This window comes from Ostrea edulis, chromosome 6, assembly GCF_947568905.1.
Source record: "Ostrea edulis chromosome 6, xbOstEdul1.1, whole genome shotgun sequence".
NCBI classification, from domain to species: Eukaryota; Metazoa; Mollusca; class Bivalvia; order Ostreida; family Ostreidae; genus Ostrea; species Ostrea edulis.
Window position 1 is genome coordinate 56,968,466 of NC_079169.1, and position 18,080 is coordinate 56,986,545.

The 18,080-nt window shown below is 33.1% G+C and overlaps 1 protein-coding gene across 2 annotated transcripts in view; it reads left to right on the forward strand.

Moving 5' to 3' along the window:
* LOC125646494 (solute carrier family 12 member 8-like) overlaps positions 1-12,074 on the forward strand; it is a 28,123-nt gene extending 16,049 nt beyond the window's left edge. For both annotated transcript variants that reach the window (XM_048872819.2, XM_048872820.2), the window contains exons 6-14: positions 1,046-1,159; positions 2,846-3,047; positions 3,556-3,643; positions 3,874-4,020; positions 4,249-4,750; positions 4,971-5,062; positions 5,647-5,764; positions 9,271-9,328; positions 9,433-12,074. In XM_048872819.2, the coding sequence (XP_048728776.2) occupies positions 1,046-1,159; positions 2,846-3,047; positions 3,556-3,643; positions 3,874-4,020; positions 4,249-4,750; positions 4,971-5,062; positions 5,647-5,764; positions 9,271-9,328; positions 9,433-9,601 (1,490 nt within the window). In that variant the 3' untranslated portion in view covers positions 9,602-12,074. The remainder of the gene's footprint in view (positions 1-1,045; positions 1,160-2,845; positions 3,048-3,555; positions 3,644-3,873; positions 4,021-4,248; positions 4,751-4,970; positions 5,063-5,646; positions 5,765-9,270; positions 9,329-9,432) is intronic.
* The last annotated feature ends 6,006 nt before the right edge of the window (positions 12,075-18,080 follow it).

The window sequence follows — 18,080 nt, forward strand, 5'->3', positions numbered from 1 at the left end:
AGGGCTCACGGCGGATGTGACCGGTCAACAGAGGATGCTTACTCCTCCTAGACACCTGATCCCACCTCTGGTATATCCAGGGGTCCGTGTTTGCCCAGCTCTCTATTTTGTATTGCTTATAGGAGTTATGAGATTGATCACTGTTTGTTATCTTCACCTATAATTAAACACAGTCAATTAGAATACCTCATATCCTCTTGACCTGTACTTTGTAGCTCATTACCCTGCCATTAATCTCAAAGTGTCTGTAATTTTTGTACTACTGTATTCAGTTTTATATTTGTTTCTCATTATTTTAATGGCTTCTAGACTAAATCTACTGTCATGCCATTTGTGGTTTTTTGTCCACTCAACAAAATGAGACTGCATACTCAATTGACACTGTTATAATTGCTTGTTAGGACACTAGTGACTTGTAAGAATATATCTTGAAATCATTAACATTCATATGTGTTTAATAGAAATTTCAGGGATTTCAAAGTATATCCCAAACTTGCTAATCCACAAACTTCTTGGACACCTCTTGTTTACTGAAACATTCACAAGAATTTTATTTTCACAATAAGGCTACATCACTCATGTCTGAATTGACTGTTGTTTGTAGGTATAGACATAGCGGGGGTGATCTGACTGAATTGACCGTTGTTTGTAGGTATAAACATAGCGGGGTTGATCTGACTGAATTGACTGTTGTTTGTAGGTATAGACATAGCGGGGTTGATCTGACTGAATTGACTGTTGTTTGTAGGTATAAACATAGCGGGGGTGATCTGACTGAATTGACTGTTGTTTGTAGGTATAGACATAGCGGGGTTGATCTGACTGAATTGACTGTTGTTTGTAGGTATAGACATAGCGGGGGTGATCTGACTGAATTGACTGTTGTTTGTAGGTATAGACATAGCGGGGGTGATCTGACTGAATTGACTGTTGTTTGTAGGTATAAACATAGCGGGGGTGATCTGACTGAATTGACTGTTGTTTGTAGGTATAAACATAGTGGGGTTGAAGTGGGTGATCTGACTGAATTGACTGCTGTTTGTAGGTATAAACATAGCGGGGGTGAAGTGGGTGATCCGGCTGCAGCTGATCCTGTTGTTTACCTTATTCTTCTCGGCCATGGATCTCGTTGTAGGATCCTTCGTCCACACAGATCCAGGTGAGTCACTCTACAGTTTCTAAGTAACAGAACATCATGCCACTGGCAATTCTAGTTTCACAACATATGCCACTGGCAATTCTTGTTTTGATAAATACACCAGATTATTATTCAAAATCCAGATCTATATTTTAGATCCAGATAGGTGTTTATATGCCTGTCAAAGACAGGACATATTGTGGTATTGCATTCATGTCTGTCCATCCGTCTGCCTGTAAACTTTTTTATGTCCAGCTCATTATTTAAATGCAGTTGAACTTTGGTATCTCAAACACTGATATCTCGAATACCATGGATATTTCAAAGTGATTTGGAAGTCCCAACCACTTATTTTGTAAGTATTTTTACCCTTGATATCTCGAATCATCAGATATATCAGATTTTTTTAGTTTGAGATATGAGATTTGACTGTACTATGAGGCCTAGAATCATCAATCTTTGTCAGCTAATGCCTCTCAGGTAGAAGATGTGGTGCACTACGTGCACGTCACTGTGATCTTTAATTTAAATGTTATGGCTGAATATGGCAAAACCTTATTTGGCCGAGAATGATCAAACTTGGTCAGTTAATGCATCCTACTTAATTGCATCACACCCAACATCACAGTCACTGTGACCTTTAATTAAGATGATATTGCTTTATATTGTCATAACCCTTTTGGGCTCGTGTACATTTGAATACTAGAATCAACAGACTTTGTCAATCTTTAGAGAAATGTGAATTACAGCTTAAGCTTAAGCAAGACATTAGGTTATAAAAAAAATTTTAAAATGAATGTAGGAACAAAAAAAAAACTGTTTCAAGGGAGGTGATCCCTGCAAATGTAAGAATAATGTACCCTTTTTTCAAAAATTGGCACATCAAGAAATACTTTATGCATTTTTTCATACAATTTTAGCGATATAACAATTGATATAAATAATTATGTTGTTTCTATTAAATCATAATGGCATAAATATGCAATACTATACTATGAATAATGCAAAGACGTACAAGTACATCACACAACAGATTGAATAATTCCATTTGTCCCAATGGAGAAATGATCTACAGTGTTTCAGGGAGTTCGTCTGGGCATACAATGGTCATTTTGATATGAGCCAAATTGCATCTGTCAAGTTAACGATTAATTGATGAGTATGATGTAAGAAGACTGGAAATAATTCGTCACTCCTTTGGACATTTCTTTGTACAACTTGAAATTGTTTATTCAAACTTTTGGGTTCTATGATCTTAACGAGACAGTAGTTTGGAAAAAATATTCTAGAGACATGCTGATGAATGGAAAATGCATCAAAACAATTCTAGGATGTTGTGAATATATACACTGTGTACTATAAAATTGTAACCACAACAGTTGGACCTTTAATTTCCAGATTTAATTTTGATTTCTGGTCAGCGCAGGTTCAAATCCCACTCGTGCCGGTAAGTAAGAAGGTTTCCCAGTTTACTTGCGGAAGGTCGGTGGTCTTTTCCCAGGTACATTGTATCTGGGTTCTCTCTTCCACCAATAAAAACTGGGCGCCACCAGATAACTGAAAAATTGTTGAGTGTGGCAGAAAACAGCAATCAATCAATCAATCATTGATCTCTCAAAGTCTTATTTTGGTTCCTTGGACTTTGACTTCTCAAGAATCACGTGTCTTCATTACTACCAAACAAGCTGACAGCTTTGAATTTTGCAGATCACGGAGTTGAAGGATACTCAGAGGTCAACCTTCGCAACAATTCCAGCCCAGATTTCCTGGAGGGTGAGAGCTTCTTCAGCATGATGGGATTGTTTTTCTCCACGGTAACAGGTATCTTAGCAGGGATCAACATGAGTGGTGACCTGAGGGACCCCTTCCACAACATTCCTCAGGGGACTCTCGCTGCCCTAGGAGTATCGTGAGTATTCATACTGTCTGAGGAATTCCATATATATGATCAATATCTTTTTTTTAGCTCACCTGAGCTGAAAGCTCAACTGAGCTTTTCTGGTCGTCTGTCCGTCTGTAAACTTTTTACATTTTCGACTTCTTCTCTAGAACCACTGGGCCAATTTCAACCAAACTTGGCCAAAAGCATCCTTAGTTAAAGGTCTTTCAAGTTTGTTGATATGAAGGCCCATGCCCCTTTCAAAGGGGAGATAATCACAAAAATGCAAAATTAGGGTGGGGTCATTTAAAAATCTTCATCTCAAGAACCACGGGGCCAGAAGAGCTGAAATTTACATGAAAGCTTCCTGACATAGTGCAGATTCAAGTTTGTAAAAATCATGGCTCCCGGGAGTAGGTTGGGACCACAATAGGGATCAAAGTTTTACGTGCAAATATATAGGAAAAATCTTTAAATATGAGCCAAGGTGACTCAGGTGAGTGATGTGACCCATGGGCCTCTTGTTTTCTATTTTTAGCACCCTTCTGTATGTGTCCTTCACACTAGTTCTTGGTGCCACTTGTGTACGCAACTACCTCATAGATGATGTCATGATAGCAGAAAAGGTACTATTTTACTCCAAAATTATTACTCGGTAACCAAGCAGAAACTAGATGTCACCACAAAGGTATGCAGTAGAGTGTTCACTGTTTCATGATGGAATTTTTCACTCTTTGTTACAAAGAAACTGATAAGAATGATTATGATAATAGATACTGATGTTTATTTGATTAAAGAACCTAGGAATTATGATTTCATTCAGTGTTTAGTATTGACTATCTACTCTTTATTTTAGGTGTCTATAGCAGGCTTCCTGTGGTTAGCTGGTCTGTATATATCATCAATTTCATCGTGTATGGGTAGTTTGTATGGACCTCCCAGAATTCTCCAGTCCATAGCCAATGAAAATGTGATGCCTATTATTAGGATATTAGGTCAAGGGGTCAGTGTATATTACACATATAATATAGTTATATTTTTCTATCCAGTATATGATCATCTGTATATTAAAATTTGATGTAATGATTTTATAAAATTCATGCTGTTCACAAAGATCGAAATCTTTGTAAAATAAAAATTCAGGATACCAAAAGTAATGCACATTTTATAATATACATTTATATCCAGCCACAAATTTATTTGCTAATATATGATTTTTATTTTTTTTCAGAGAGGACCTAACAAAGTTCCAATTTTTGCTTTAATTCTTATAACTCTAGTCACGCTTCTTTTCATCTTTGTGGGTGATGTGAATTCCCTAGCTCCAATTGTCACAACAGCATTTATGATGACCTACGCAGCTATAGACTATGCCTATTTCGCACTTGCCATGTCGTATGATAGACGTCAGGAAAAAGAACTCAAATATGGACCAATCAACAAGAAGAAGCTTTCTTCTGGAGATATTGGAAATGGCTGTGTTGGTTACGGCACATACTCTGCCCAGACGAGACCGAAGGATTCCTTTGAGAAGTTGGCCAGTGATCTGGACAGCTTGTTTCCTGAGAGGATGACCCAGCGGGGCCAGCACCACCTAGTGAGGCAGAGCACTGGGAACAGTAATGCCACCACCCCAGATGCTGACTTTGACGCCACAAAGCAGTACATACCTGCAGAGAATACCACTGATCAGAATGATAAGGCCAATCTTCTACCTGAGAAAAACCTAGCAGGTACGGGCAAGTCAGAGTTATTCACATATGTTTTATCATATATTGTAATGACATATGATTTATAGAATTTTTGAAAAAGAAGACAAAATTGAAACCAGATTATATATTAAGAAGGAAATTAAAAATTCATGTTTCAGGAAACTTCATGCTGAAAATGTTTTTCATTTGCAAATGATCGATTGAAAAAATGTTAAAGTAGAGTATTTTATGTTTCTACAAGATGAAGAGAAAAAACCTCCAAGTGACGAGATCATCAAACAGCCAACGTCCTGGTACTCCTTCCTCTGTAACCGGTGGCTGTCATTGTTTGGGGTAAGTCCTGGTTCTCCTTCCTCTGTAACCGGTGGCTGTCATTGTTTGGGGTAAGTCCTCTGTAATCGGTGGCTGTCGTTGTTTGGGGTAAGTCCTGGTACTCCTTCCTCTGTAACCGGTCGCTGTCATTGTTTGGGGTAAGTCCTGGTTCTCCTTCCTCTGTAACCGGTGGCTGTCATTGTTTGGGGTAAGTCCTGGTTCTCCTTCCTCTGTAACCAGTGGCTGTCATTGTTTGGGGTAAGTTAAACAGAGTGTGTACAAAACATTTCACCTGCATGACCTGTGACTCACAGAAATCTGACACATGTACATATACTGTGGGATCATTATCAGCAAGTACTTTTGTGAATAACAGATATTCTTTATTTCATGGGAGACTTAAATTCATGGATCAATTATTACCGGAACAGTTTCCAAATGACATTAAAGGCATAATTTACCAGTAGGCATTGAAATTGAACCACATACAGTGTATCATCTTCTCATAACTGAAAGACAAATATTCTGGTATCAAGCTCATGTACTCAACAAAAAAATATGGAGGTGTTAAACAACACTAATGTAATTGTGATGACTTGTTGCAGAGCCTGGGATGTATGATCATCATGTTCTCAGTGCAGTGGGCCTATGCACTGGGGGAACTGACTGCTGTGTTAATCATATACATTTACATTGGACAAGCCAGTCCTGGTTATTTTCCAGGTAAGTGTGGACTCTAGGTATTGTACTGATATTTTATTCAATGGCTCATTAAAACACCTCTTATGAAGTATGATTTCACCATCAAAAGAGTGATGCAAGCTCTCAATTATTTTAATTGAATTTTTTTGTGATTTTTTTCCGATTTGATAAAAAAAAAAAAGTTGTTTTGCTTGCAAATAAGAAATTTTGCTGTGATTTGATGCATCATATGAATATCCAATAAAACATGCCTAGATGACTCATATAGACATTCTAATTTTTTAAATAAAAAAATATTCATGAAAATTGAAAATGTGTCATTTGTTGAAATATAATTTTTAAAAAAATTTTTAAAAACATGTCAGTTAGAAAAAAGATATATCAGACAAATAGGTTTGAAAAAGAAATCGTCATATTCAGTAATGTTGCAATTTTTCAAATTTGAACCAAGCCTGATCAAAATTATAAAAAAACAACTGATTTCTTTATTAAAAAGTGCATACAATTAGCAACAAAATTATTATTTTAGTAATTTCTATTTTGATTGGGATCGGTACTTTTTATGCCCCCGAGATCGAAGATCGGGGGGCATATTGTTTTTGTCCTGTCTGTCATTCTGTAATTCTGTAATTCTGTCATTCTGTCTGAAACTTTAACCTTGCTAATAACTTTTGAACAGTAAGTGATAGAGCTTTGATATTTCACATGAGTATTCCTTGTGACAAGACCTTTCCTTTGGTATTAAACCTTTTGACGTTGACATTTAACTTACTTTTAATTTTTTTACATTGGTCATAACTTCTAAATGGTAAATATTAGAGCTTTCATATTATACATGAGCATTTCTTTTGACAAGATCTTTCTACTGGTACCAAGATATTTGCCCTTGTGACCTTGGCCATCTTTGGAATTGGCCATTATCGGGGGCATTTGTGTTTCACAAACACATCTTGTTTCTCATTTGAATCATATCTAAAATATAACAATATATCTGAAATTTGGTCATTTCATTTCAATTTCTTTTTGAAATATATTTGTCAAATATATCTTTTTTCTAATCAACATGTCTTTTGAAAATTTTATCCTTAGATTTATAAGATATTAAGAAATTATGTTTTCAATTTTCATTTTAAAAAAATTAAACCATCTATCTGTCAGTCTTTTAGGCATGTTTTATTAGATATTCCAATCATATACCAAATCACAGTGAAATTTGGACTCAAGAATCTTTTATTTACAAATGAAACAACTTTTTATCATTCCGAAAAAAGAATCACAAAAAAATCATATAAATAATTGAGAGCTTGTAATGTATTACTTTTTCGATGGTGAAACCATGCTTCATACGAGGTGCTTGAATGAGCCATTAAATAAAATTTTAGTGTAATGACTCACCTTAATCACCCACTGAAATGAATATGAATATTGCTACTGTGTTAGAGCTATTATTAGCTCTTCTGAGCCAAAGGCTCAAAGAGCTAATGCTATGGCCATTTGTGCGGTGTGCGTAAACTTTTTAGAAAAAGGGCTATAACTCAAGAACCCCTTGGCCAATTTCTTTCAAATTTGGTACAGGGTATCATTGGCCCAAGGGCTTTCATACATACTAAATAAAGGGATGTGACCCTTTAACAAGGGGAGATAATCAGGAAAATACAAACAAAAGTAGTGGTTGCTAAAAAATCTTCTTCTCAAGAACCACAGGGCAGATTATCACCAAACTTACACATAAGGATGAGGATATGTTGTAGATTAAAAATTGTTCAAGGCATTACCCTGGGGCAAAGGGCGTGGTCTCAAGGTCACTTCAAAGTTGACCTAAATTTAAAATTTTTTTAAATTCCTTAAATCTTAGATATTTTAGCCATTATAAGGACTAGGATCATCAAATTTTGACAGTTGATGCATCTTAGGACCTTGTGTCAAGTTGTCTCAAAAGTAGGTCATGGTGACCTACTTTTTGAATTTTGCAGGTATTTATTTTAAAATTAATTTTGATGCATATCTTGGACACTTTGAAGCCTATGATCATCAAAACTTGTCAGTTGGTGGATCATGGGACCTTGAAATGCGTCAACTGAAAAATAGGTCACCGTGACCTACTTTCTGAATTTTATGGCTTATCATTTATAGATATATTTTAAGTTGTTATTTCAAATACCGAGAGGTTTAGAATCATCAAATCTTGTAAGTTGATGCATCTTGAGGCCTTGAAACATATTTATAAAAAAGTAGGTCACAGTGACCTACTTTTTGAATTTTGCAGATATTCAAATTTCACATTTTCAATTTTAGATGCATATTTTGGGCACTGTAAAACCTAGGATCATCAAACTTTGTCAGTTGATGCGTCTTCGTCTTCGGTTTGTGTCGACCAAAAGTAGGTCACCGTGACCTACTTTTGGTATTTGACAGCTAAATTACTATATTTCAGACACTATTTGACCTACAATCATCAAACTTTGACAGTTGATGCATCTTGAGTCAACGGAGTGTGTCGACCAAAAAGTAGGTCACCTTGACCTACTTTTGGAATTTGACGGCTATATTTATATATTCAGATACTATTTGACCTACAGTCATCAAACTTTGTCAGTTGATGGGTCTTGCATGTTCGAAGGGTTTCGACCAAAAAGTAGGTCAACTTGACCTACTTTTGGAATTGGACACCTATATTTATATATTTCAGATACTATTTGACCTACAGTCATCAAACTTTGTCAGTTGATGTGTCTTGCATGTTCAAAGGGTGTTGACCAAAAAGTAGGTCACCTTGACCTACTTTTGGAATTGGACGTCTATATTTATATAATTCAGATACTATTTGACCTACAGTCATCAAACGTTGTCAGTTGTTGGGTCTTGCATGTTTGAAGGGTGTTGACGAAAAAGTAGGTCACCTTGACCTAGTTTTGGAATTTGATGGCTATATTTATATATTTCAGATACTATTTGACCTACAGTCATCAAACTTTGTCAGTTGATGGGTCTTGCATGTTCGGAGTTCGATGACCAAAAAGTAGGTCACCATGACCTACGATTGGAATTTGACAGCTATATTTCAATATTCAGATACTAATTGGCTTAAAATCATCAAACTTTGTCAGTTGATATTTCTTGGGTTCTCAAAATGTGTAAACCAAAAAGTAGGTCACATTGACCTACTTTTTTTGAATTCTTAGGATTTAACTAAAGATTTAGAATACTAAGAGGCTAAGAATAGAAATGGTGGGGTTGTACAATTTATCAGAAGAGCGATTCTAGGCCCTTGGGCCTCTTGTTTGTTTTTATTGTCATCTTATTCCATAAAAATCAACCTAGTAAAGATACATTTTGTTGATCATGCATCATAAGTCCTTGGATTTAACTGAACAAAATTGCACATGTGATTTTAAATATAGCTCTAATTACTGAAAAGTAAACATGTATGCTGCAAAATATTAATTATTGATAAAATACACCTAAATGTTTCACTTCCTTCAGTTGAAAGATACATGTATTAATGCTGACTTGTTTCTTTTCTGCAGGTATTGCAGATTTTAACATGTATGAATGGATTAAAGGAGGCCTAAAACGGTGTTGCAGGTACAGGATATCTCAATTAATTGTTCAATTTAAACTTTAGTGTTGAAAAACAACATTTAATTTTTTATTTTGTTTGTGATGTGATGTTTTTTTCGTATGTACAGAGGTGGAGGAAGTGTTCAGGAAGAAATCATCGTGGCACCAGCCACACCTGCCATGAACTTAATGGCTGCCCAGCTAACTGATGACAATGAGGACTTTGCAAACAGGGGACGGTATCACCAATCAGAGATTGTCAGGGGAGAGAACTTTGATGATTATGGCAGTGATTGAGGTTCTAGTCCTTGGGTCTGCTGTGCCATATCATGGAAGGGGACATTCTGATATTTCCATCATCCACTGTTCTTTAATTAACAGAATATTAAAAATTCAAAAGGCATTGGCATCATTTTAAGATTTTTCAGCAAGATACATAATTATGTTGATGTATAAAGTTCAGCCTTTTCTTTGATTAACATCAGGGTTATCTATCCTTTTGTGGGTAATTTTTTTCTCCTTCTCTTTATAGACTTATTCACAGAGCACATACCAGGTAGTAAAATATGATTTGGACCAATCAGCATCCTTGATTATACATGTATACATATATATCTCCATTGTTACCTACAAAAACTTAGCAGTGCACATGTATGGTGTTGAGGTGAGAAAACACCTACCATCATTTCCAGTGGGGCTTTTAAAATGTACATGGTTGTTGTTTTTTTTAAAGTACTACATGAAATAATGCCAAAAATCTGACAATACATGTAGATATAGGAGCTTGTCACACAAGAATTAATTATTTTCATGTGATGAATGAAAGGGATATGTTTTTATTTCCACATTGGTTTAGGAGGACATTCTGCTTTGAAAATTGCCAAATTGATTAAAACCAACTCCCATGCTACACAACATCTTCGCTAGCCATAAAGATTTACGAGCCGCTCTGCTACTCTATAACCCTTGGCTGCGTTAGCAAGATTTTTGTGTCAACAATATTTCCTGCATATGATTGGATGCAGGCCTCCATTTAATCAGATTTTCATAGTCTCTATATACAACATGGTGGTGTTTACACTGCGCAATGAGGCTTTGCCTGTGAAAAAAGTTTATTGATTTTAAATGATTTCCATATAACATCGTGTAACTCACTGGGTACAGCCATTTTTAACAACACACAATTTGTAGTTGAAAAATGCATTTTCATTGGTTGAACATGATGTAATCTAGAGTTTGTTTTCTCCATCTGCTAAAGGATGCCACTCATAGCTACGAAAACCGTGCTAACGCAGCCATGGGTTGTAGAAAAGCGGAGCGGATTGTAAACCCTTGGCTAGCAAAGATGGTTACACAAATGGTTGTCACAAAATATTTTATTTGCTGGAATGTAAAACAATATTGTATTTTGTGATCCCAGGGACATTTTGTACTATTTTTATCTGTTCGTCCCAACTATGTGGATAATTTTCTTGCCACTTAGATTCATGGTCAGATTATACCTGACATGATTGACTTTCTTTTCCAAATCAGAAAAATATTATTCATTATGCTTTTCCTGTATTAAAATGGTATGTTAATAGATATGGAACCTACATTATTTTTTCCTTTTAATTATTCACATGTTATTTTCCCTTTTAATTACAAATGCTACTTTATTTGGAGATGAGAATCTGCATTTGTTCTTGGTTGGGTTTTTTTTTTTTCCAAAGCAATCGTAGATACAGTTGTACCATTTTTGTTAATGAGCAGAAATCCATTATACATTTTTATTTATTGTTTTGTTAGTTATGTGATATTTTACAAGATATCTATTTTTGTCTGTATAATTATACTTTTGTGTACCGGTATTATATATGTGTAGTGCTCACAGGTTGTCTGACAGTCTCTTCAGAGCAGTGATTTCGATAATCAGGCTCTCAGTAAAGCTGTACCATTTTTGATTATGAGTTAGCTATTTAAAGATTTCAAATCATGAGGATTATATTTGAATTGAATTATATACTATTATGATCAATCGGGTTGTATTTTAAGGAAGAATTTCATTTCCATATTGATTCATTGAATGATCTCTTTATACGAATCTCATATATATATATTTACAGTATATTGAACAAAATAGTTTGTCGTGTGACTGCATTCCATTTCTCTGTATTGCCTATAAGGAAAATCTATGTTTCATCATCACAGGGGGTCATATTTTTATATGCATAGTAGATATTAATACTTTTGGTTGTGATCTCAACAAAATTAGAAATTCAGATTTTCTGTTTAGATACTGGGAAATGTCTCTTTATGGTCGTGCCAGTATTTATTGTTGCAGTAGTTCAAAATTAGATCAACTCTTACATTATTCCATGCACCTGACTAATTATAACCTATTTATGTTATTAACAATTCCTTTTACAGAATTTTTTTTTTCAAGTTTGAATTCGCAATTATGTTTTCCTTGTAATTTTTGCATGTGTATTGATGATAGTGAGTGCAATTTGAAACCCTCAAAGTTTTCCCCCTCACATAAAGTTGTATTACTTGCAAAATCATAGAACTTGAAAGAAGTGGTAGATACTAAAAACTAGCCATTTATTGCTATTTTATTGATGTTGTTCGAGATATTTTTAAGTCCAGGGCTTGAAGAGATCTCCAACTGTAATGTAAAAGGATGTTATGGGAAAATATTGTCGTAGATTTTGTGGTGTTTCAAAACTAAAGTGGTTTTATTATATGTTCATGTTAAATATAGTAAAATAAAAATGTTAATTTTACCTTATTTGTCTTCAAAGTGTCTTCTATTAACAATAGTATGAATTATGAAGCAATTCTGTTTGCCAAGACATAAACTGAGAATGGTTGTGTTCATACTCATTAAAATCAAATGTGTATGTATAGAATGGGATTTCTGAACATCCTCTTTGTCGCATAATTATAGTACATGTATAGGTATATACTGTACTGCCAGATTTGCCGCACACGATTGAATTTTCCATGAGAGAACTTTTTGGTTTTTAGTGTACAAAAATACAGTACGGTACATGTATTCATATTCTGTATATATGTTTTCAAGTGTGCAGTTCTTCACTCATGGCCAATTTCCTTTGTAAAATTAAATTTGGAATAGTTTAATTATGTTTGGTTTTTAAAGGATCGCTTATGGCACAAAAGAAAATCTAATAGCATAGACCTGATTGGTGATGAGTGTTACAGTGATCTTAATCTAAGTGCCGGGGCATACCGTGCAGTTGGGGAGGAAAGTGGGAACCCCCTTCCCCTATCTACTGTGCTATATATGAGACAGATGAATAACCTGTATTATTTGTCAGTACACTCAGTCTGTGTTAAAGCACAATACATGTCAAAAAGATGCTGGGGAGCATTTTACAAAAGAACTTACGACTTGCAACCAACTTTGCATACTGGAATTTTCCAGTTTATTGTAAGATCATTCACTCCAAATGCTAAATGTATTTTTAAAATGTCGAAAATTAAGCCTCGGAGAAGTTTTACTTCATTCATTTAAAGTAGTAATTGTGTAATACAATTTAAGACTTGCGACTTTGTTGTAAACTGTTTTGTAAAACGGACCCCTGGTCATCATTTAAAGATTAATATATCTACGGTTTTTATACGACCCTCTTTAGATGGGACGTCTTAAGTTACAGCGATGTCCGTCCGGGGTTTTCTGTTTATAATTTCATTTTTCTATCGCATATTTAGCTGAATCTTGCTATGTAGCTTCTTTGTGGATCACTAGATCATGTTGAAATTTTTATCAATTCTGACCTCTCTTGCAGGAGTTTTGCTCCTTTAATTGAAAATTATTGTTTTATGGAGGGTATATAATTTGTCCGGCTAACTCCTCCCACAATTTTCAAGTGAGGGACATCTTGTTTTACAGAGTGTTTGTATGGGTATTGAAGATGTGCATGTGGCAAGGATTTTGATTTTCTTAAGATGGTTTCTATTATATGTATGGAGTGCCTCAAGTGTTAAAACTTTAATGATGCACAAAATTTAGAGGGCAATTTATCTGGTAATTGGAATTAACTCTACATCACATTTTTAGCTCATCTGAGCTGAAAGCTTACTTTTCTGATCGTCTGTTGTCCTCCGTTGTCTGTCTGTCCGTCTGTCTGTAAACGTTTTACATTTTCGACTTCTCCAGAACCACAGGGCTAATTTCAACCAAACTTGGCACAAGGCATCCTTGAGTGAAGGGCTTTCAAGTGAAGAGCCATGCCCCTTCAAAGGGGAAATAATCACAAAAATGCTAAAATAGGGGGGGGGGGGGCTTTAAAAATCTTCTGAAGAACCACAGGGACAAAAGAACTTAAATTTACATGGAAGCTTCTTGACATAGTGCAGATTCAAGTCTGTTAAAATGATGACCCCTGGGGGTAGGATAGGGACACAATAGGGGATCAAGTTTTTACATACAAATATATAGGGAAAATCTTTAAACTTCTCAAGAACAACTGGGCCAGAAAAGCTGAGATTGACATGAAATCTTCCTGACATAGTGCAGATTCAAGTTTGTTAAAATCATGACCCCCTGGGGTAGGATGGGGCCACAATAGGGGATCAAAGTTTTACATACGAATATTTAGGGAAAATCTTCTCAAGAACAACTGGGCCAGAAAAGCTGAGATTTACATGAAAGCTTCCTGACATAGTGCAAATTCAAGTTTGTAAAAATCATGGCCCCCAGAAGTAGGTTGGAGCCACAATAGGGATCAAAGTTTTACAAGCGAATATATAAGGAAAATCTTTAGATATTGGCCAAGGTAACTCATGTGAGCAATGTGGTCCTTGGGCCTATTGTCATCTTTAAAAAATTACAGTAGTAAAAAATCGTACATGAAGGCATTTGAGAGAGTATAACCAGACTTCCTGTTTTATGTACATTATTGGATTATGCAAAAGTAACAAGCACACATTACATGTACGTGTATATCAAATCAAAACTATCCATCATCTTTTTCATCAATATATATTTGAGAGAAAGGGGGGGGGGGAGGTTGGAAGCTTTCCTTAATTTTAACCTATACATTAAGTGTTTTACTTTTAAAAAAATACATGTTGGGGGAAATGTTTTAAAAATACCCTGACATCATTTTGTGCGATTTTCCTGTTGTCTCACTTAAATGAATAATGAAGGAAGTAGTTACAAGCTTTATCTACCACATATTGCGCTTAGGTTTGATATTAAAAATTAACTCTCAATAAATTCCTTACATCCGTATGTTCTTTGTACTGATCTAAAAGATGACAGGTGTAGTATACCTAATATACATATAAATGTCATTTTACTATACCTAATATACATATAAATGTCATTTTACTATACCTAATATACATATAAATGTTATTTTACTATACCTAATATACATATAAATGTCATTTTATTATAAATAATATACATATAAATGTCATTTTACTATACCTAATATACATATAAATGTTATTTTACTATACCTAATATACATATAAATGTTATTTTACTATACCTAATATACATATAAATGTTATTTTATTATAAATAATATACATATAAATGTCATTTTACTATACCTAATATGCATATAAATGTCATTTTACTATAAATAATATACATATAAATGTCATTTTATTATAAATAATATACATATAAATGTCATTTTACTATACCTAATATACATATAAATGTCATTTTACTATATCTAATTATACATATAAATGTTATTTTACTATACCTAATATACATATAAATGTTATTTTACTATACCTAATATTCATATAAATGTCATTTTACTATACCTAATATACATATAAATGGTATTTTACTATACCTAATATACATATAAATGTTATTTTACTATACCTAATATACATATAAATGTTATTTTATTATAAATAATATACATATAAATGTCATTTTACTATACCTAATATGCATATAAATGTCATTTTACTATAAATAATATACATATAAATGTCATTTTATTATAAATAATATACATATAAATGTCATTTTACTATACCTAATATACATATAAATGTCATTTTACTGTATCTAATATACATATAAATGTCATTTTACTATACCTAATATGCATATAAATGTCATTTTACTATAAATAATATACATATAAATGTCATTTTATTATAAATAATATACATATAAATGTCATTTTACTATACCTAATATACATATAAATGTCATTTTACTATATCTAATTATACATATAAATGTTATTTTACTATACCTAATATACATATAAATGTCATTTTACTATATCTAATTATACATATAAATGGTATTTTACTATACCTAATATACATATAAATGTCATTTTACTATACCTAATATACATATAAATGTTATTTTATTATAAATAATATACATATAAATGTCATTTTACTATACCTAATATACATATAAATGTTATTTTACTATACCTAATATACATATAAATGTTATTTTACTATACCTAATATACATATAAATGTTATTTTACTATACCTAATATACATATAAATGGTATTTTACTATACCTAATATACATATAAATGTTATTTTACTATACCTAATATACATATAAATGTTATTTTATTATAAATAATATACATATAAATGTAATTTTACTATACCTAATATGCATATAAATGTCATTTTACTATAAATAATATACATATAAATGTCATTTTATTATAAATAATATACATATAAATGTCATTTTACTATACCTAATATACATATAAATGTCATTTTACTATATCTAATATACATATAAATGTTATTTTACTATACCTAATATACATATAAATGGTATTTTACTATACCTAATATACATATAAATGTTATTTTACTATACCTAATATACATATAAATGTTATTTTATTATAAATAATATACATATAAATGTCATTTTACTGTATCTAATATGCATATAAATGTCATTTTACTATAAATAATATACATATAAATGTCATTTTATTATAAATAATATACATATAAATGTCATTTTACTATACCTAATATACATATAAATGTCATTTTACTATATCTAATATACATATAAATGTTATTTTACTATACCTAATATACATATAAATGGTATTTTTTAATGAATTTCATTAGAACGATTGACTGATCGAGAGAAAAAGCTGGAGAGGTAGAAAAAAAAGCACATGTACAGGTAAACTTCAATATCTTGAACTTGGTATAGGACCGAGGAAAAACTTCGAGATATCCGAGGATTCGAGAAATCAAAGTTAATGAATTTGACACCTAATTTTCATTACACACAATGGCGCGCTAGATCACATCGTTCAAGTTCAACTGTTCGTGAAAGACTTTCAGCACAAATCTTTTGAGATAACTGCAGTTCAGGAAAAGCTACTTTAATTAATCATTACCTTTCAAATCGGCAAGTAAAACCAACAATTCAATTATACCTACGCATTATGTCCATTTCATTTTCGGAACTAATTATAAGATACGATTAGTTTGTAGTTTTGCATCAAATGTTTCTTTTGAAAAAGGAAATGTATCTCTTCATGGAGTGACACATGGCGACAGCTTGACATGGTATTCAAAACAGGTACATGCCTAGCAAGATCTACAGTGGCTACCACCACTATATTCATTATACCGGTAGAAGGCCAATCCCTAAAGCTTACAAAAAGCGTGAAACGATTACATAAATTGAAAGAGGGATAAGATAGACAGGAAATTCACACACTTCAGAGAAATTATTGCCACCAAAAAATATCAAAGGGGGGGGGGGGGTAGTATTATCCATAATTTGGGTTCCTATGATCATGTATCCGTGCAGACTTTTTTTCCAACTGACATAAAAAAAAAGTGTGACCTATCAAATAAAAAATCATTAAATGTTCAAAGCACATGTAGATAAATTGTCACATGCCTGTTTTCTTTTGAAAACCTGCTGTACGGTGAGATCACAGGCACTTGTTTCTGTAAATAACTTACAACCTCTGTATACTAATAATAATTATTGTTATTATTAGTATACAGAGGTCGTAAGTAATTTACAGAAACAAGTGCATGTGGGTGAGATAAATGATTTGTTTGTTTGTTTGTTAGGGATGGTGGTTCAATGTTTGATCCTCACATTTTCTCTCTCTCTCTCTCTCTCTCTCTCTCTCTCTCTCTCTCGCTCTCTCTCTCTCTCTTGTTTATTAATTCTGTATCATTTCGGAGAGAAGTATAATTACATATTCAAAACAGAACGTGTAATTTCCTCCATAAAATATCAAAATGTTTTGGTGACTATTCCTTTTCTTCTTTTGCGTCTTCTTTTCAGTATGATAAAATTGTTGCATTGATTTTATTCTGTTGATTGTCGTGGGTTTTTTTTAAGGTTAAAGGGGCATTACATTAACTAGCTGTCGTTTTGGTATCAAAAATTGATTTCAATGAAAATTGTTCTATATTATGATTTCACTAATAACACCAATATTTAATTATTTCAAACATAATTCTTCGATCCTTAGGTCAACATGACTATATACATGTGTATATATATTTTTTTTACACTATTGAAAAGCGCAGTTATCTAACGCAGTTTTATTAGTCATTAATATATATATTCCTTTGCCATTAAGAGATTTTGAGAGAAAAAGTGGTTGCCATCACTTTCCCAGCTAATGCCCCTTTAACTGATGTAACAATCTCTAATGACACGTTGCATTTCAAATTAAAAGAAAAAGGAAAGATTATTTATTCGTTTTGGTTCGGTGAATTGTGCGTAATCGCAAATATACATTGACCCCC